This window comes from Montipora foliosa, chromosome 5 (assembly GCF_036669935.1).
Source record: "Montipora foliosa isolate CH-2021 chromosome 5, ASM3666993v2, whole genome shotgun sequence".
Lineage (NCBI taxonomy): Eukaryota > Metazoa > Cnidaria > Anthozoa > Scleractinia > Acroporidae > Montipora > Montipora foliosa.
The window spans coordinates 18,941,934-18,956,933 of record NC_090873.1 but is presented as its reverse complement, the minus strand read 5'-3'; the positions used below and the strand labels follow the sequence as shown (position 1 = coordinate 18,956,933).

The 15,000-nt window shown below is 38.2% G+C and overlaps 1 protein-coding gene across 7 annotated transcripts in view; it reads right to left on the bottom strand.

Moving 5' to 3' along the window:
• Positions 1–15,000, bottom strand: part of LOC138003721 (uncharacterized) — a 27,672-nt gene that overhangs the window by 1,076 nt on the left and 11,596 nt on the right. The window contains exons 2-6 of one of the 7 annotated variants that reach the window (XM_068849930.1): positions 11,818–12,013; positions 5,660–5,716; positions 2,909–3,051; positions 2,377–2,476; positions 568–726 (exon numbers count right to left, since the gene is read on the bottom strand). In XM_068849930.1, the coding sequence (XP_068706031.1) occupies positions 568–726; positions 2,377–2,476; positions 2,909–3,051; positions 5,660–5,695 (438 nt within the window). In that variant the 5' untranslated portion in view covers positions 5,696–5,716; positions 11,818–12,013. Of the gene's footprint in view, positions 1–567; positions 727–2,376; positions 2,477–2,908; positions 3,052–5,659; positions 5,717–9,782; positions 9,831–11,817; positions 12,014–13,243; positions 13,918–15,000 lie in introns of those variants that run through there. The other 6 variants (XM_068849932.1, XM_068849931.1, XR_011123633.1 and 3 more) reach the window with 6 other exon arrangements.

Here is a 15,000-nt window from a genome sequence, read left to right as displayed (position 1 = left end):
AGCAGGGATGCGGCAAAGTGGTGAGAGCATTCGCCTCCTACCTGAACCACCAAAGTGTCGCGGGTTCGATTCACATGTCACACGTGGGTTGACTTTGTTCGTTTGTTCTTTACTCTTCTCCGAGAGCTGTTTCTCCGGGTATTCCGGTTTTTCGCTCTCCTCAAAAACCATACTCCGATACTCTTGAGAGGTACAATTCATTAACTATTCTGGATTATGTATCAAAAAGTATCCGTTGGCTTTATCCGTTCGCTTTGATTACCTTGACGACTAACCTTTCGCGAGTAGACGTTCCGAGTAGACTGTGAGATCACCAGATCTGACGCTCTTACAAAATACCCACAATTAATAAAAGCCAAGAGAACAACATATTATAACGAGAATACTAATATGGCATAGTTCCCAGCATAAATCTGTTATTTTCCCTTCCATCCTGCCCACTAGAGATGAAGATAAAAAAACAGGCAGCCATACTCCACTTTCTTGCTTTTCGTTAGTGAATTCGTGGTATGACGTTTTCGCCACACCTCATCTCTTAAAATAATATGATCGAAAATCATTCCTCACCTCAAGACAAGTTTCATGCCACTTGACAACGTAATCGTAGGCTTTTTGTAGATCTCTGTTATCTTCGTTGAGAATTCCAATGTTTAAATTAAGCCTCAACATTAGCATGTGCTTCTCACCATACGTCTTCAAGCACAGTTCAAATGACCTATTCAGCATCTAATCAAACACAACAGAGAGAAACATGAAGTGGAATGTATAACCATCCTTGAAAGGATGTTTCTCGATGGTGACATGGGAATACTCGTAAAAACCCGAGCGCTCCTTTGCTTTGAAACATTCTCAACCACTGCGCTATAGAAGACTCGTGGGAGCTCTGCTCACAAGCACATGACTTGGAGCGAACAACTCCCATTCTAAGCCTATGTCACGGCATTTTTACAGACCGAACTATTTTAAGACTACCTTTTCCGCAGTTCTGATTCCGTGACGCAATGGCGTCCCATCAAAAGGAAGTGTATTCCATCTGATTCGAGTTTATCGCGGTCTATTTTTTGCGTTCATTCAGTCTGCTCTTGTTTTCAAACACAAAGAAGGGTTACGTTCTTGCTAACGTCGGCCGTGTAGCACTTATATTTCAACAGAATTAACTATTTGTGGTCAGTTTTTCTCTGTCCTTGTGTGGGCCCAATTCCATTCGTAGGGCTAAGGCTCTCACATGGTCTACACGGAAAGGAACTTTATTTAAATGTCTAGTCGTTCTAGCACTGGAGCACTCATTGGGGACACTGGAAACTGAAATTAACAAATAACGCAAATCAAGACGACCAAGAGAGAAGAAAAATAAATTGAATACCATTCCCCTTCGTTCCAAACACAGAGTAAACCCGAAAAGACCAAGTTACCCGAGTACTGCGTCTACTCAAAATGGGTGTGCATCTAACTACGTTGGGTTTCTGCACATAAATTGATCTGGCATTTGAAAAACCATTTACAGAATAGAAAAAACCCTCATCTTTAGAAGTCATTGATAAATTCAGAATAACAGCAAATAGTTGGGAAAAGTGTAACTTGTACAGCAGCATCCTGTACCTTTCTAAAATGGTAATCCAGTTGCCCACAAGTGATTTCCCGAGGACCTTTTTTGTAGGGAGGCAAGGTGGCTTAGTGGTTATCTATCGAGCCTCCCACCACTGCTTGCCGGTGTTCAACTCTGGCCCCGGCTTGCATGTGGGCTGAGTTTCAGTCGACCTCATGCAACCTGACTCGAGTGTTTTTCTCCCTCATCAAAATCGACTCACAGCTAATTAACATCTAGCTGTGGCGCTGTGCTCCGTCATCAACATAGACTGTATAGCGGCAGCCAGAGGCGCCCTCGTATGCTTTCAGCCCGATATCGTGAGCTGCGCCCTTCGTAATTCAGTCCTCAAGACTGCAAGTAAAGGGTGATTAGCACTGCCAATTATCGATCTCAGGAGACGATGGCATTCTGTGTCACTGATCATGGATAACACCACCTTCACATTCGGGGAAAGAGTCTCTGGGAGCCACCGGGTTAAATACTGGATCTTACCGTCATCCGTCTGAAGTTTGGAAGAATTTTAATGAACCATAGAGTACAATTTTCACAGCGGTTTTCAATTGAGTGTCGAAATTGCATTGGTTTTGCATTACTTCACTCAGTGATTGGTTCAAAGTTCTCGCACCATTTTGTCAACCAATCAGAAGTGACACCAAAACCAATCGTGCGTGCACATTTTCCTGCGCTTTGTGTCGGCTACGTGTAATTTCTTCGAGTTTTGATTGGTTTACTGGATTGTCTCCATCTTTTTTGATTTGATGTACAATACAAAAACAACTTGTTTTTACCTTTGACACATTGATTTCCCTTGATAACCATTGCAAGAAGAAAGCTAAATCAGTTGATCCTGGCGTGGCACCCACAAAGTGGAGAAACACTCGACAACCACTGCAAAAACAAGGGAGTGAGGGGTCAAGACAAAATTTGTTTCAAACTTGGCAATCAAACAAGAAAACAAGCAAACAGCGATGAAACATTGGAAAAAAATGACTGTCGTCAATGCTTACGATGCCATACTTCCATGAAGATAGGCAGAGGGCAAAAGCAAAAGTTACCCTTGGACTCGCCTTTTAACCAATTCACCCCTGAAGCAGCAAATCGACGAGTAAAGTCTTTTAAGTCTCACTTTCAGGTGGGAAACGGTTAAACGGGGCATAGCTTTTGAGTGGACCAACATGTAGAGGTTGTTGATGGAAAAGAACCATAATTTCTTTACAGAGCTGCCTATTAGGTGTTTGCAACATTTTCAATCAATTTACTTTCAAACCAATTTCCACACTTTTTTGTTCACACAGAGATAAACTGTTTACATAAATTTACCTTGCACTCATCAGTTCCCCTCTGCCAGCTTTAGCTATGGTGTCATTGGCACTCTTTGCCATGATAGCTGATTTTTCAGAGCCAGCATTGCCAATGAGGAGCAGAGGAGCATTCGATTGGTCAGTCATTATGTAGTTGTCTATCTAAAAATAATAATATTCATATATAAATAATGATACTGATTTTGATTATACATTTCTAGTTAATTCTCTTAGTTAAACAAAAAGCACCGTTTTGGAAGAATTAGAAACACTTTTTTTCAATGCTGTTTGGATTTTTAAAAATGAACAAGATGTGCACATGAACCCCTTTTAGACAATGAGCCCTTGGTAGGGCTCAGTCTGATAGGTTTTGGAATAAAGGTCAAACTAGATGCTCCATGAGCGTGAACTGGGTTGCCTGTGCTACGTGTTACACAAAAACACAAGGCACTGAGTTGGGTGGTATTGAACAGTAGCGTTCCAGTAATTTTTTTAAGTGGGGGGGAGGGGGGTGATGTCGATCATTTGAGGGGTCACCCAGCCGTCATGCCAGCAACGGCTCTTTGGCACACACGTTCACATGTTGAATTATTATGTAATGTCGTGTCCCGTTTTGAGGTTTTTTCTCTTATAAGCTTTGGTAATAAATTCAGTTCAAAGATAACAAAACACACTCTTGAGAGAAACTCACTCCTTTCTTCTTTAAAGGGGCTATGTCACTCAAAATGATATAATTCCATGATTTGGGGTGCAGGGATGGTGCAGTGATGAGAGCACTCGCCTCCCACCAATGTGGCTTGAGTTCGATTCCCAGACTCGGCGTCATATGTGGCTTGAGTTTGTTGGTTCTCTACTCTGGTTCTGGTACTCCGGTTTTCCCATCTCCTGAATATTTGCCTTGATTTGCATTAACTGTTAATTTCAGTTTACAGTTCCCCCAATTAGTGCTACAGCGCTAGAACGACTAGACACTTAATAAGTTGCTTTCCTTTCCTTTTTTTCTCAAAACACCCAAAGTAGTAGAATGAAACATTGCAATAACCACTTAAAACTGTTGAACAACATAAAAGTAATACTGCAAAAGGAAAGAGAAACACGGATGGACATAAATGTACAAGATTGAAACGGATTACATTTGGGTAATCTTGAAAGAGGTCGACCCGACGTTTTTCAAAATTATGACAAATCGCCTCGATAAAGGTCGCTTTTTTCTCAGAACCATTTCGTTTGTGATGTAACGACAATTTTATCGGTAAGGAAATTCTACATTAGCATTTTCGATTTTTAACTCGCGATTAACTAAAGATTTTCCCAGAACATCTTAAAATAAGGTGACTTAGCCCTTAAGTGAAATACTCTGCAAAAAAATTAACTGCGAATTACTCTGACGGACGTTTTCCTGCATGTCATGCATGTCTGCAGTTGCCCTAAGCAAACGTTTATGCCAAACACTAAGGAAGGACTAAACATGTTGTTTCCGCTTCATAATTTCTCTTCTTTTCAGTCTAATCTGTTGACAGGTCAAGTCTTTTTTTTCGTTTACGTTTGCACCAAATCAGTGGTATCGCAAAAGCCGGGAGTTACGGTGTAGCACTTTTATTTCGCGGGCTTTAATTTTTGAAGATTTTGCGGATGTACTTAATCCGCAAAAATAAGTTGCAGCAGAAAAAAACACTAGCAAAATTGAAAACCGTTAAAACTTACTCCCGTTAATAAAGTAATTTGAGTAAGGGTTGGGATATCTTTAGTTAAGGTAGTAATATGAATTAAATAATACTACCATTTGTGTCAATCCTTGAATCGTGACAAATTTTGTGAAAATTTTTACTTTTCAATATTAGTGGTTTGTACGGTTATGTGTCACTTTTGACGAATGAAATGTTGGCAGTTATGTCATGAAAGTGACAATATTTTTGGCAACATACCAGTATATTTTGTTTACATCCTCTTTACATTTTCAGGTTTTGCGTGAGAGTAGAGATATTTATGAATCTGCCTTGAAGTTCTGAAGAGTTGCAAACATTTATCTTCCATGAGTTCTAAGCATTGCAGATTAAGCCACTATCGTTCGAGGGGTCGTTATCTAGTGTGAAAACCAATCTTCTTAAAAGGACTAATCCATGCAGCTTTCGTTATTTCAGATTGTATCAAGGCCCGGGCTTGTCTGAAAAGTGACTTTCTTTGCAACGATAATGAACAGCAAGAAACTAAAAAGACTGAAGAAAAACGCTTTTGTGTGATGATTAGATAAAACTCCATTTGAAAGATACATCATTACTGAGAAGTAAAGAAAAATTAGAACAGAAAAGATACATGATTTAGCTATTATGAGAAAAAAATACACGAGACTAAAGTGAAATTGGAAAGATCGAGGAGGAAATATTTCTCTCTCTAGGGTATTCTGGATACACACACTTCTGTATTTCGTGGAGCATTTGAAATCTTCCTCTAAAGCGAATCCAGAGGGGTACATGTAATTTACATCCTTCCAAACTTGTTTAACTTTGCAAAACAAGCAGAGACGTTGTCAGGACAGGCCAACCAAAACCCAGATGCTCTTACAAAAAATGTGAAAAGTTGAAGAGCATGCAACAAAACATGTTGATATGCCACCAAAAACATTGTCAATTTCACAACATAACTGCCAACGTTTCATTGGTCAAAAATGATACATAACCGGACAAATCATTAGCGTTTAAAAAGTAAAAGTTTGTGCAAAATCTGTCATGCTTCAAAGATAGAAGCAAATTGTAATAAGAATTTTACTCACATTGTTGTTGGACAACATATTTAATCCACTCATCATTGTGACTACATGTAGTTTTCTCTGCCAATGAAAATGTACAAAATGTATCTAAACTTATTAACTTGCGTCGCCATTTGACAATGTGCGTTTGAGTTTTCTAAGGGAAATGGTGCTGATGTGAATAGCAATTCTGACAAAAATTTTTAACAGGATTCATTATTTGTGGAAAAGAGATACATTTATTAAAAGGTGTCGTGAAAACTAACACTCTCAAAATCTAAGGCCTTAGACCTAAGACCCTGGGGTCTTAATTTTGGTACTAAAACCTAGTCTTAGTTGTTGTTGTTGTACATAAGCTAAGACCCTTTGTAAACAGTGGACATTACAGGAAAGGAACTGGAAGTCTTGTACTATGAAAAGTAACAAAGACCATGCTCTTAAATTGTGTAGTACAAAAGATAAGACTGGGGTCTTCGTTCTTACGTCTTAGTCTTGTTGTTAGCTGGCAGCAAGCAACTATTCAGGCCATTCAGGAAAAATAGTTGGCGAGTTGAAAAAAGACAAAATCTTTTGAGAAACACTGCAGCTAAGTAGCCAGCGGATGCCCTGAAGGTGGCTACTTTTTTCCTGGAAACTGGCTAATTTTGACAATCCTACTCTAGTAATAATTTACGTGACAGCCAAAATCACATGGCATTCTGAAATCATAAAAGTTCTACACACAAATAAAAAAAAATTAAGATGTTCTTTAAAGGGGAATAAAGAACAGTCTTCTTAGACATAATTAGTTTCTGACTTAAACCTATTAATTTTTTGAAGCAGAAATGGGGAGGGATGCTCATCAGAAATTTTAAATTAAACCCCTATAGTAGACCAATTTAGGCGTGGCCCAGGCTTTTTTTGACCCCTAAAAGAGACCATATTAAAACATACCGTGACTTTTACTAATGGCACAGACATTGTCATCTAATACTTTCACCTACGTGAAGAAATGTAAAAGTGTAACTATACACTTTTATCTTTCTTCACGCGCAACCCTAAAGGAGAGCTCCATGGCTACATTGCGTTTTGCCTAGAACACCTTAATTAGGTAAGACTAAAATCCGAAATTTACACCCTGAAGCGAGATGACGAGCATTCCTGTCCTTTTTATATGAGATCACTGATCGCTTCACTGAAGTGTAAGAAGAGCCCTTAATGTACAGGTACCTGTATTGTATAATGGCAATGACACACTTCGCTGTTCAGGAGATACCAAAAAATAAAACATCATGTATGGTACCCACAATTCAATCAAAGCTTTCAGAAAACAAACATGGATCATTGAAGGGCACCCCTGTAGAGTGTAACTCTAAAATTGAAATTCCACAAACAACAACTAAGCTTATTGTTTTAGTATTGCTTTACAGAAAGGTGAAAAGGATAGACCTAGTGTGTCAATCATTATCTTTATACTTTAACACAACATACAGTAACTACGGTCTTCAAATTTTCACTGTGACTATGCTAATTCAGTGGGAGAATGAAAGCTTGCATATCTTAAGGAATAATAAGATTCAGTGGGAGTTTCATAATAAAAACCAGGGAAAACATAAGGTACATGGAGTGAAAACTCCAAGAGATGTAGTCTGTCCAACAGACGTGATCAGACAACTGGTGATCCAAGTGATGATCAAACAGCTGTAGTACATACATATACATATACATACATACATACATGCTTTATTTAAGGTATCATAAACAAATAAATACAAGTAATACCCTAAAAAGGAAGTTTAGGAGGTTAACCCTATGTAAATAAACTTCCAAAATAAAAATCAAAAATATATATATATATGTTTATAAGTGGAACCTAAGAAATACACATGTATGATTTAAGAGCTATTTTAAAACGTCTCAAATTTCCTACCTCAACAACATTGGCAGGCAGGTCATTCCATTCGCGAATAATTTTAACGAAGAATGAATATTTATAACAATTACAGTTCGCCGATTTAACTTGTAGTTTGTAGTTATGATTGGACCTGGTACGTTTTGTCGCGAACTCAAAAAAGTCACGAAAACAAAGACTATTCAATCCAAATACAAGTTTATAGCATTCAATCAAAGAAAAATACAGTCTTCTGTCAGTCAACTGCGACCAACGCAACAGTTTACAGCGATCTTCATATGACATCTCTCCCCTTCGCTGGCCTAAGGCCAATCGAGAAGCTCTTCTCTGAACTTTTTCTAAGAGAACAATATTCTTAACCAAGTAAGGGCACCATGCAGGGGAAGCGTACTCGAGGATTGGTCTCACAAGAGCCTTATACATTGTGGAAAAGATTTCTTTGTTTACAGAACCGATTGTTCGCTTGATTAGACCGAGAACTTTATTGGCCTTATTGACCACCTCGACAACGTGTAAAGTCCACGAGAGATCATGGGAGATTGTGATGCCGAGGTCTTTTACAGTACTCACTGAGCTGAGACGTTCTCCACGCGGTACGAGGGAGTAATTTGGAACAGATTTATCACGATTATGTGTCACTTCCCTGCATAATTTCACATTTGTTCGCGTTGAAGTTTAACTGCCAGGTCTCAGACCAACTCTTAAGGTGGAATAAGTCGGACTGAAGAATGACTGTCTCTCTAGCTATGTCAGAGATCTCTCTATAAACCTTGGTATCATCCGCATACAGTTTAACCGTTGATAAAATTCCCGATGAAATGTCATTTACATATAAGATGAATAAAACAGGTCCTAGGATTGTTCCTTGGGGTACACCTGATAAAACTGGAGACCAGGACGAGCAAGTACCGCGTATGACGACGCGTTGCATCCGGCCAATTAAAAAATTTCGAAACCACTGGAGAGCGCTGCCGTCGATACCATGACGCTCGAGCTTGAAAAGAAGACGCTCATGCGGTACACTGTCGAACGCCTTGGAAAAATCCAAAAAGGCAATGTCGGTTGGCTTTCTGTTGTTACGTGATTTCGCCCAATCATCGTAACAAGAAAGAATCTCCGAAAGCGTTGATCGACCCTCCATGTAAGCGAACTGGTTCGGGTTAAAAATATTTATGTTTTGCCAAAAATCCATCACTCGAGACTTAACGATTTTCTCCGCAATCTTGCACACTACTGATGTTAATGAGATCTGGCGATAATTATTCCTGTCAGTCTTACTGCCTTTTTTGAACAAAGGTGTGATATTAGCGAGTTTCCAGAGATGTGGCAGTTTGCCTGTTGAAAATGATTTGTTAAAGAAAAAACACAGAGGTGATGACAAAACACTCGCACATTCCTTCAGAATGCGAGGTGATAGAGACTGTCAGGTCCAGGCGACTTGTAGATATTTAAATTTTTTAACAGCTTTTCTACTTCCTTTGTGTCACAAAGAATGTTTGAAAGTTTACTGTTAGTAACATATTCAAATTCGGGAAAATTATCGCAGTTCTCTGATGTAAATACAGAGGAGAAAAATTTATTCATACTTTCAACAATTCTAAGATCATTTGAGAGAGTAACGCCGTCAACATTAAGTGAAACGAGATTGTTTGACCCTTTACGCATAGATTTCACAAAGCTCCAAAACGGCTTGGGATTGTTGTTAGAAGCAAGCTCGTTGGCTCGTTACACGCTTTCTTAACAGAGTTATTTAAAGTGCGATACCTCATCCACAAGAGATCCGAGTTTACTCGCTTTGCCCTCCTGAAAAGAGATTTTTTCTTCCTACAAAGCTTAATGAGCTCCTTTGAAATCCAAGGAGGATTAAATTTATTGTTGCGTCGCCGCTTCGGAATACACTGATCCACTGCCGCAAAGAATAAATCCAACCACGCCTGCCAGTTATCATCCAAGTTGTCGTCAAAATATGCACAATGCCACGGTGTATGTGTAAACAGCGATTTTAAATATTCCCAATCTGCCTTTCTGTATGCGTAAACAAGTTTCTTAGATTTACGAGGGCGGGGAAAAGATCCAGACAAATAAAAGGTTAAACAGTGATGGTCTGAAAAAGGTTCCCCTCAATGACCATGAAATATATGTAAATAGTCAAAAGAAGGTTGCAATGGTCTGGTAAATCTGATCTGGTCTAAAAGTAGACACAAGTCAACCTTTTCAACTTACTTTGAATGTGAAAACAGGCATTTCTGTCCAGTAGTTTACATGCAAGCTGAGCTGTGGTTAACTCTTTCCACACTAAAACACCTTTCATTGCACAGAAGTACATGTTAAAAAAATCAGTGAAAACAGAAATGACCTCATTAAGTTATAACTAAAGGCAGGTGTAAAATAGGTAAGTTTATCTGCTTTTGAACAAGGACTCATCATCACTTGATAAAGACACAATCCAAGTACAGTACTTTCATCCCAATTTCAAAGGTGGCAAGCAAGTACCATGAGAAAAATCCAGACTGCAACTTAAATGATCACAGCAATATTCAAGTTACTTCTTCAAGACTTAAAAGGGACAATCACTTCTATGGCACAATTTTTGCATAGAATAAAACTCCAATTCTAGCTTTTTATGTTGACAAGTTATCAAATGCAGTTTGATTCAATTTGGATTTCAAGAGAACAACTTGATATAACCAGATTTCTAATAAATCTTGGTTTATTTATCAACATCTCCTTGCTGGTATAATACATGTGGAACTGTTCAGTGGTCTCTTCAGCTGAAGCTTGGCAACTTGAAAAAAGTTCAACTTAGTCTAACATATTTTTTAGTTCTTTGCCAAGTCTTCATAAAAACGTATTGCAACTTTAGCAGTTTATAAAATAAACATCCCAAAGAATAATCTTGTGAATTAACACATCAAAGCATACATTTAACCCAAAACCCATATCTTACACTCGGTTTTCTTTAGATAACTAGTCAGAGTAAATACAATTTTCAGATGTCTGGTTACTGACAATGAATATAACTGCCAATGAGTCAGCCGAGCTAAGACGTGAGGCTGACGAGGCGGCAGCCTTAACAGATCCGAAGCGTGAGTGTTGTGTATGCAGAAAAAATTTTGGGTATTCCGGAGCAAAAATTTAATGTACTGTAAGGGAACACAGGCCACTTATCATGTGACTTCAAGAACCAATAAAAGCATGTGTTTGGATGTATGATGTCATTAGACAGACATGGTTCACATGGGTATGTATGATCCTGTATTTGAAGGTGAGAGAAAACACATTTTTTTCCCATCTCTCTGACGATTGTGTTGTGTACGCTTGCCTTGAGTGTTCTTTAATATTTACTTTCAAACCAGCACATTCCATATTGAGCGAACAAGCTCTAGACTGAACCAGCATACATCTTCTTATCGGCTGCTGTAGTAAATTTTGGCCCACGTCAACAGTTTGTTTTTCATTTTGTGACCATTGAGTCGAGAACAATTTAATTAAATTTTCAAAGGAAATAATATTGTCTGTAAAGTACACAATTAAACGATCAATTTGACATAATTATAATTCATGGAGATGTATCTTGCAAAATACAAATTCTACAAGTGAAACAACTTTCATGTGCAGACAGTTTGATTACCCATCGCATGTTTCACACTGAAAACACTTTGGCGATTTTGTACATGGGATTGATTTTATCCAACTTAATTGCTGTATACAAAACATGATGACATTTATCATTGGTGTACCGGTAGTTTGAGATACAAAGAGTGCAAGGGTTTCAATTACATGTACATTTCTATTGTTATTGTGTCATTGTTAACTTAGATAAGCTGAGTTGTAGTACTTTGAAATAATAAATTACTGTAACAACTACTACTGGGTCCAAAAATGGCACTCTGATACTAATCTACAAATTATGTATTACATTGACTGTTTCGTTAGCACTTAGCAATACATAGCTACTACTCTAGTTACTGTAATACCTATTATCATAATGATTACAGAACTAGACAAAAGAAAACATGAAACACAAAAAAAAACAAAGTACAGTCAAGGTTTTCAAAAGTAAGCAGTTACTGAAGAAATACCTGAGCATTAAGAGTACATGAACATGAGCAATTTAAGGTCTTTTTAAGGACAAATGCTGAGGACCATTGATCCAATTCAATATCTTTGTCCTTTATGTCATAAAGAAATACCAATCTATTAACAAGACCTCACTCCCTGACTCCCCAGGGTGGAACTCGGGCTGGGTGCATTATTATAATACCTTTAAAAAGAATATTGATCATCTCACCTTTATCAAGTCAGATTGTATATCTGATGAAGGCTGCTCTGCTGAAGTATTGTAGTTTCTGACAACGACAACTTTTGATGCCACTGATTCATAGTCAAAAGGTACGCCACGAGGAGTGGCACCATCCACTAACAGGACGGGAGATGCTTCAGGAGCTGGGGTTGATGATAGTCCATGTCTTGTAGACTTGGGTGAGCTAAATGTGTAAAGCAAAACACTAAATTACAAGAACAAAATGATGATTAACACGTGCAACATCATTAGGTTGAGGGGAAAGAATGACTGATTGGGAATTAATTTGTCCACAGAGAATACTGTGCACCACTTAAGCTTTTAAAAGAGAATGAACTATGCTCAAAATTAATAATTATTGTTAGTTCATTTTTTAGTACAAGGTTATTATGTTGAGGTTCATGAAGAAAGTTCAAATACATTGTACCCAACCGATAGGTTCAGTTGTGCAAGTATCTGACTATGACTACCAAGAGGGAGATTGTGGGTTCAAAATCCAGAAAACCAACGACCAGTGCCTTTAAATAACTGAGGACAAAGAACGTGCTGCCCTTGTCTGCAGATCTGGAAATGGTTAGGCTCTCAAGTCTTCTCTTAAAATGACCCTTCTTCATAAATTTTGTGGGACATTAAATAAAGCACACACAGACAGGGATCTACATGTTAAGTTATTATTGATACATGTAGTAGCTGCTCTTACTAGTGACCTTGCTGACAAGGTAAAGGTGACTGGTAAACTTTGGTTCACTTGAAATTAAAGTTAAAAATTTAATTAGTCGTATAAACATAACAACTTTCTTTAATTTTCCAGACATGTTTCAATGGTACATCCGTCATCTTCAGTGTTACATATTTTGAAATCGCCATTGAATTTAAAGCGTGTGCGATCTTACAAAGTTCATTACATTGCGTTGTCAATATTGCGTACTAAAACAAAACAAAACAAAAATTTTGAAATGAGTGACGCTTAGTTCTTTACAGGGAGATAGTTAGGTTAATGTGTTTCACCTGCTGGTTGAGATCAGGCTTGTCCCATTTTATAAAGATGGATTCCTTAAGCTTCACTTGGTACTTAGTGGCTGCAGAGTCCAGGATCTCGAAGCAATCCGGTGTGCAGGATGCCCTACAAAATTCTGAACTCTGCAGATGTTTAAAAACGTTCGAAGATCTGTCTGAAAGTAGGTGCTCGCACACTCGTGTGGAGAAGTGTCAGCTGGTTTCACCAACATAACAAGCATTACAACTTTATAGACCACACGTGTGCAAAGCCCTACAGGGACAGCATCTTTCACATTGAAAAGATTCCTGACTTTGAAAGTAGTGAAGACTAAGGTTAGTCTTCACTACTTTCAAAGCCAGGAATCTTTTTAATGTGAAAGATGCTGTAATGCTTGTTATGTTGGTAAAACCAGCCGACACTTCTCCACACGAGTTCGCGAGCACTTGGCCTAGCTCTTCACCATCTGGTGTTCCATGATTGATCCCTCTAAATGATAATTCCATAAGTCGTCTCTCAAGCTCTAGCTTTTGCTTTTCATGAGCTTCAAGCTGCTTCAGAACATCTTGCTGTTGTTGTTCTTTTAGGGAATGAATTTCTTTGGAATCTTTACTTAACTCAGTGGCATAATTTTTTTTGGCCAACTGGAGTATAGTGATGATCTTGATCAATGTTATGCAAATTGTTGTCAAGAATGTGTACTTGCGCTGACAACCTTTCTTTATTGTCCTGATCAATAATTGTTCCATGCTCATTAAATCCATTGCTGACAACCCTGGAAGATGGTTTCCTTTTGGAGCCACTTTTATATTGAAAGCTATCGTAAGAATGTGAAACTTCCTTTGCAGGTTGAGCAGAATGTGGTCGGTTGTTTAATATTGCATTAGCATTTTTCAAATGCAGCCAGATGTGAAGCAATATCTGCCGTAGCAGACCTTCCAGTAAGAGATAAGCTTCTTGAAAGAATTTCAGGATCATCTCGTCTGGGAGACTTGTGAAACAGAACACCAGAGGCTTACTTGACTTTTTTTGGAGTCAACTTCTACATTAGCAGGTTCAAATGGTGTGATGAAAGCTTCTTGTGAGAGATTCTGCAGCCATGACAGAAAATTACCAGAACTCTCTGTCACAATATTGCCTTCTAAGTTCTTTATTTAACAACGCAACGGGTACTACATAACAACACGAGCAGGCAATATGGCTGATGCTCACAGTCCTGCTTTAAGCTCCCGAGGCCCGATGGGAGCACATGGAATGACGTAATATGACATCTCCCTTCCTTTAATAATAATAATAATATTAATAATAATAATAATAATAATAATAATAATTTGTGAACTTATTGTGCGCAGCTTAACATGAGAATGATCAGCTGCGCATTACAACTGCATTACTTTACAAGAATTTAAGATAATGCATATAAAAACTAAATAATATATATGCATGCAAGTAAGAATTGAATATAAAATTGCTCACCACTATATATAAAGTCCTAAAAAGATAAGTCTTAATATGAGCCGTAAAACTGTTCACATTAGTAATCTCACAAAGTTTTTTTGGAAGAGAGTTCCAGAGCCTTGGCGCTGCTACCATAAAAGCTCTATCACCTAACGTCTTCGATCAAACAATTGGCATGGAAAGTAAAATGCTACCTGACGATCTAAGGTTATATGAGGACGATTTAAGTGTTATTAAATCGCATAGATATTTAGGAGCAAGGCCGTGAATTGCTTTGAATGTAATAAGCAGTATCTTAAATTGTATCCGGGCTTTAACAGGAAGCCAATGCAGACCACAAAGAAGGGGTGAGATGTGGCAAAACCTAGGGGCATTACAAACTAGCCTGGCTGAGGCATTCAAAACTCTCTGCAATTTGTTAAGCTGGTAGTTGGGCAGCCCATACAGAAGACTCTTACAATAATCAACACGAGATGTAATAAATGCATGGACAAGCAGTTCCGTTGATTCTCGAGATAAATACTCGCGAATGCGTTTGATATTATGCAGATGGTAAAAGGCAACACCGCATAACTTGCTAATATGAGTTGACATAGTGAGCTGCTCATCAAACCAAGAGCCTAGGTTTCTAACTACTGTTACAGGACAAACATCAGTAGACCCAACCCTAATGCAACTGATGTTAACCTTGGCCAGCTGCTGCCTAGTACCTATAA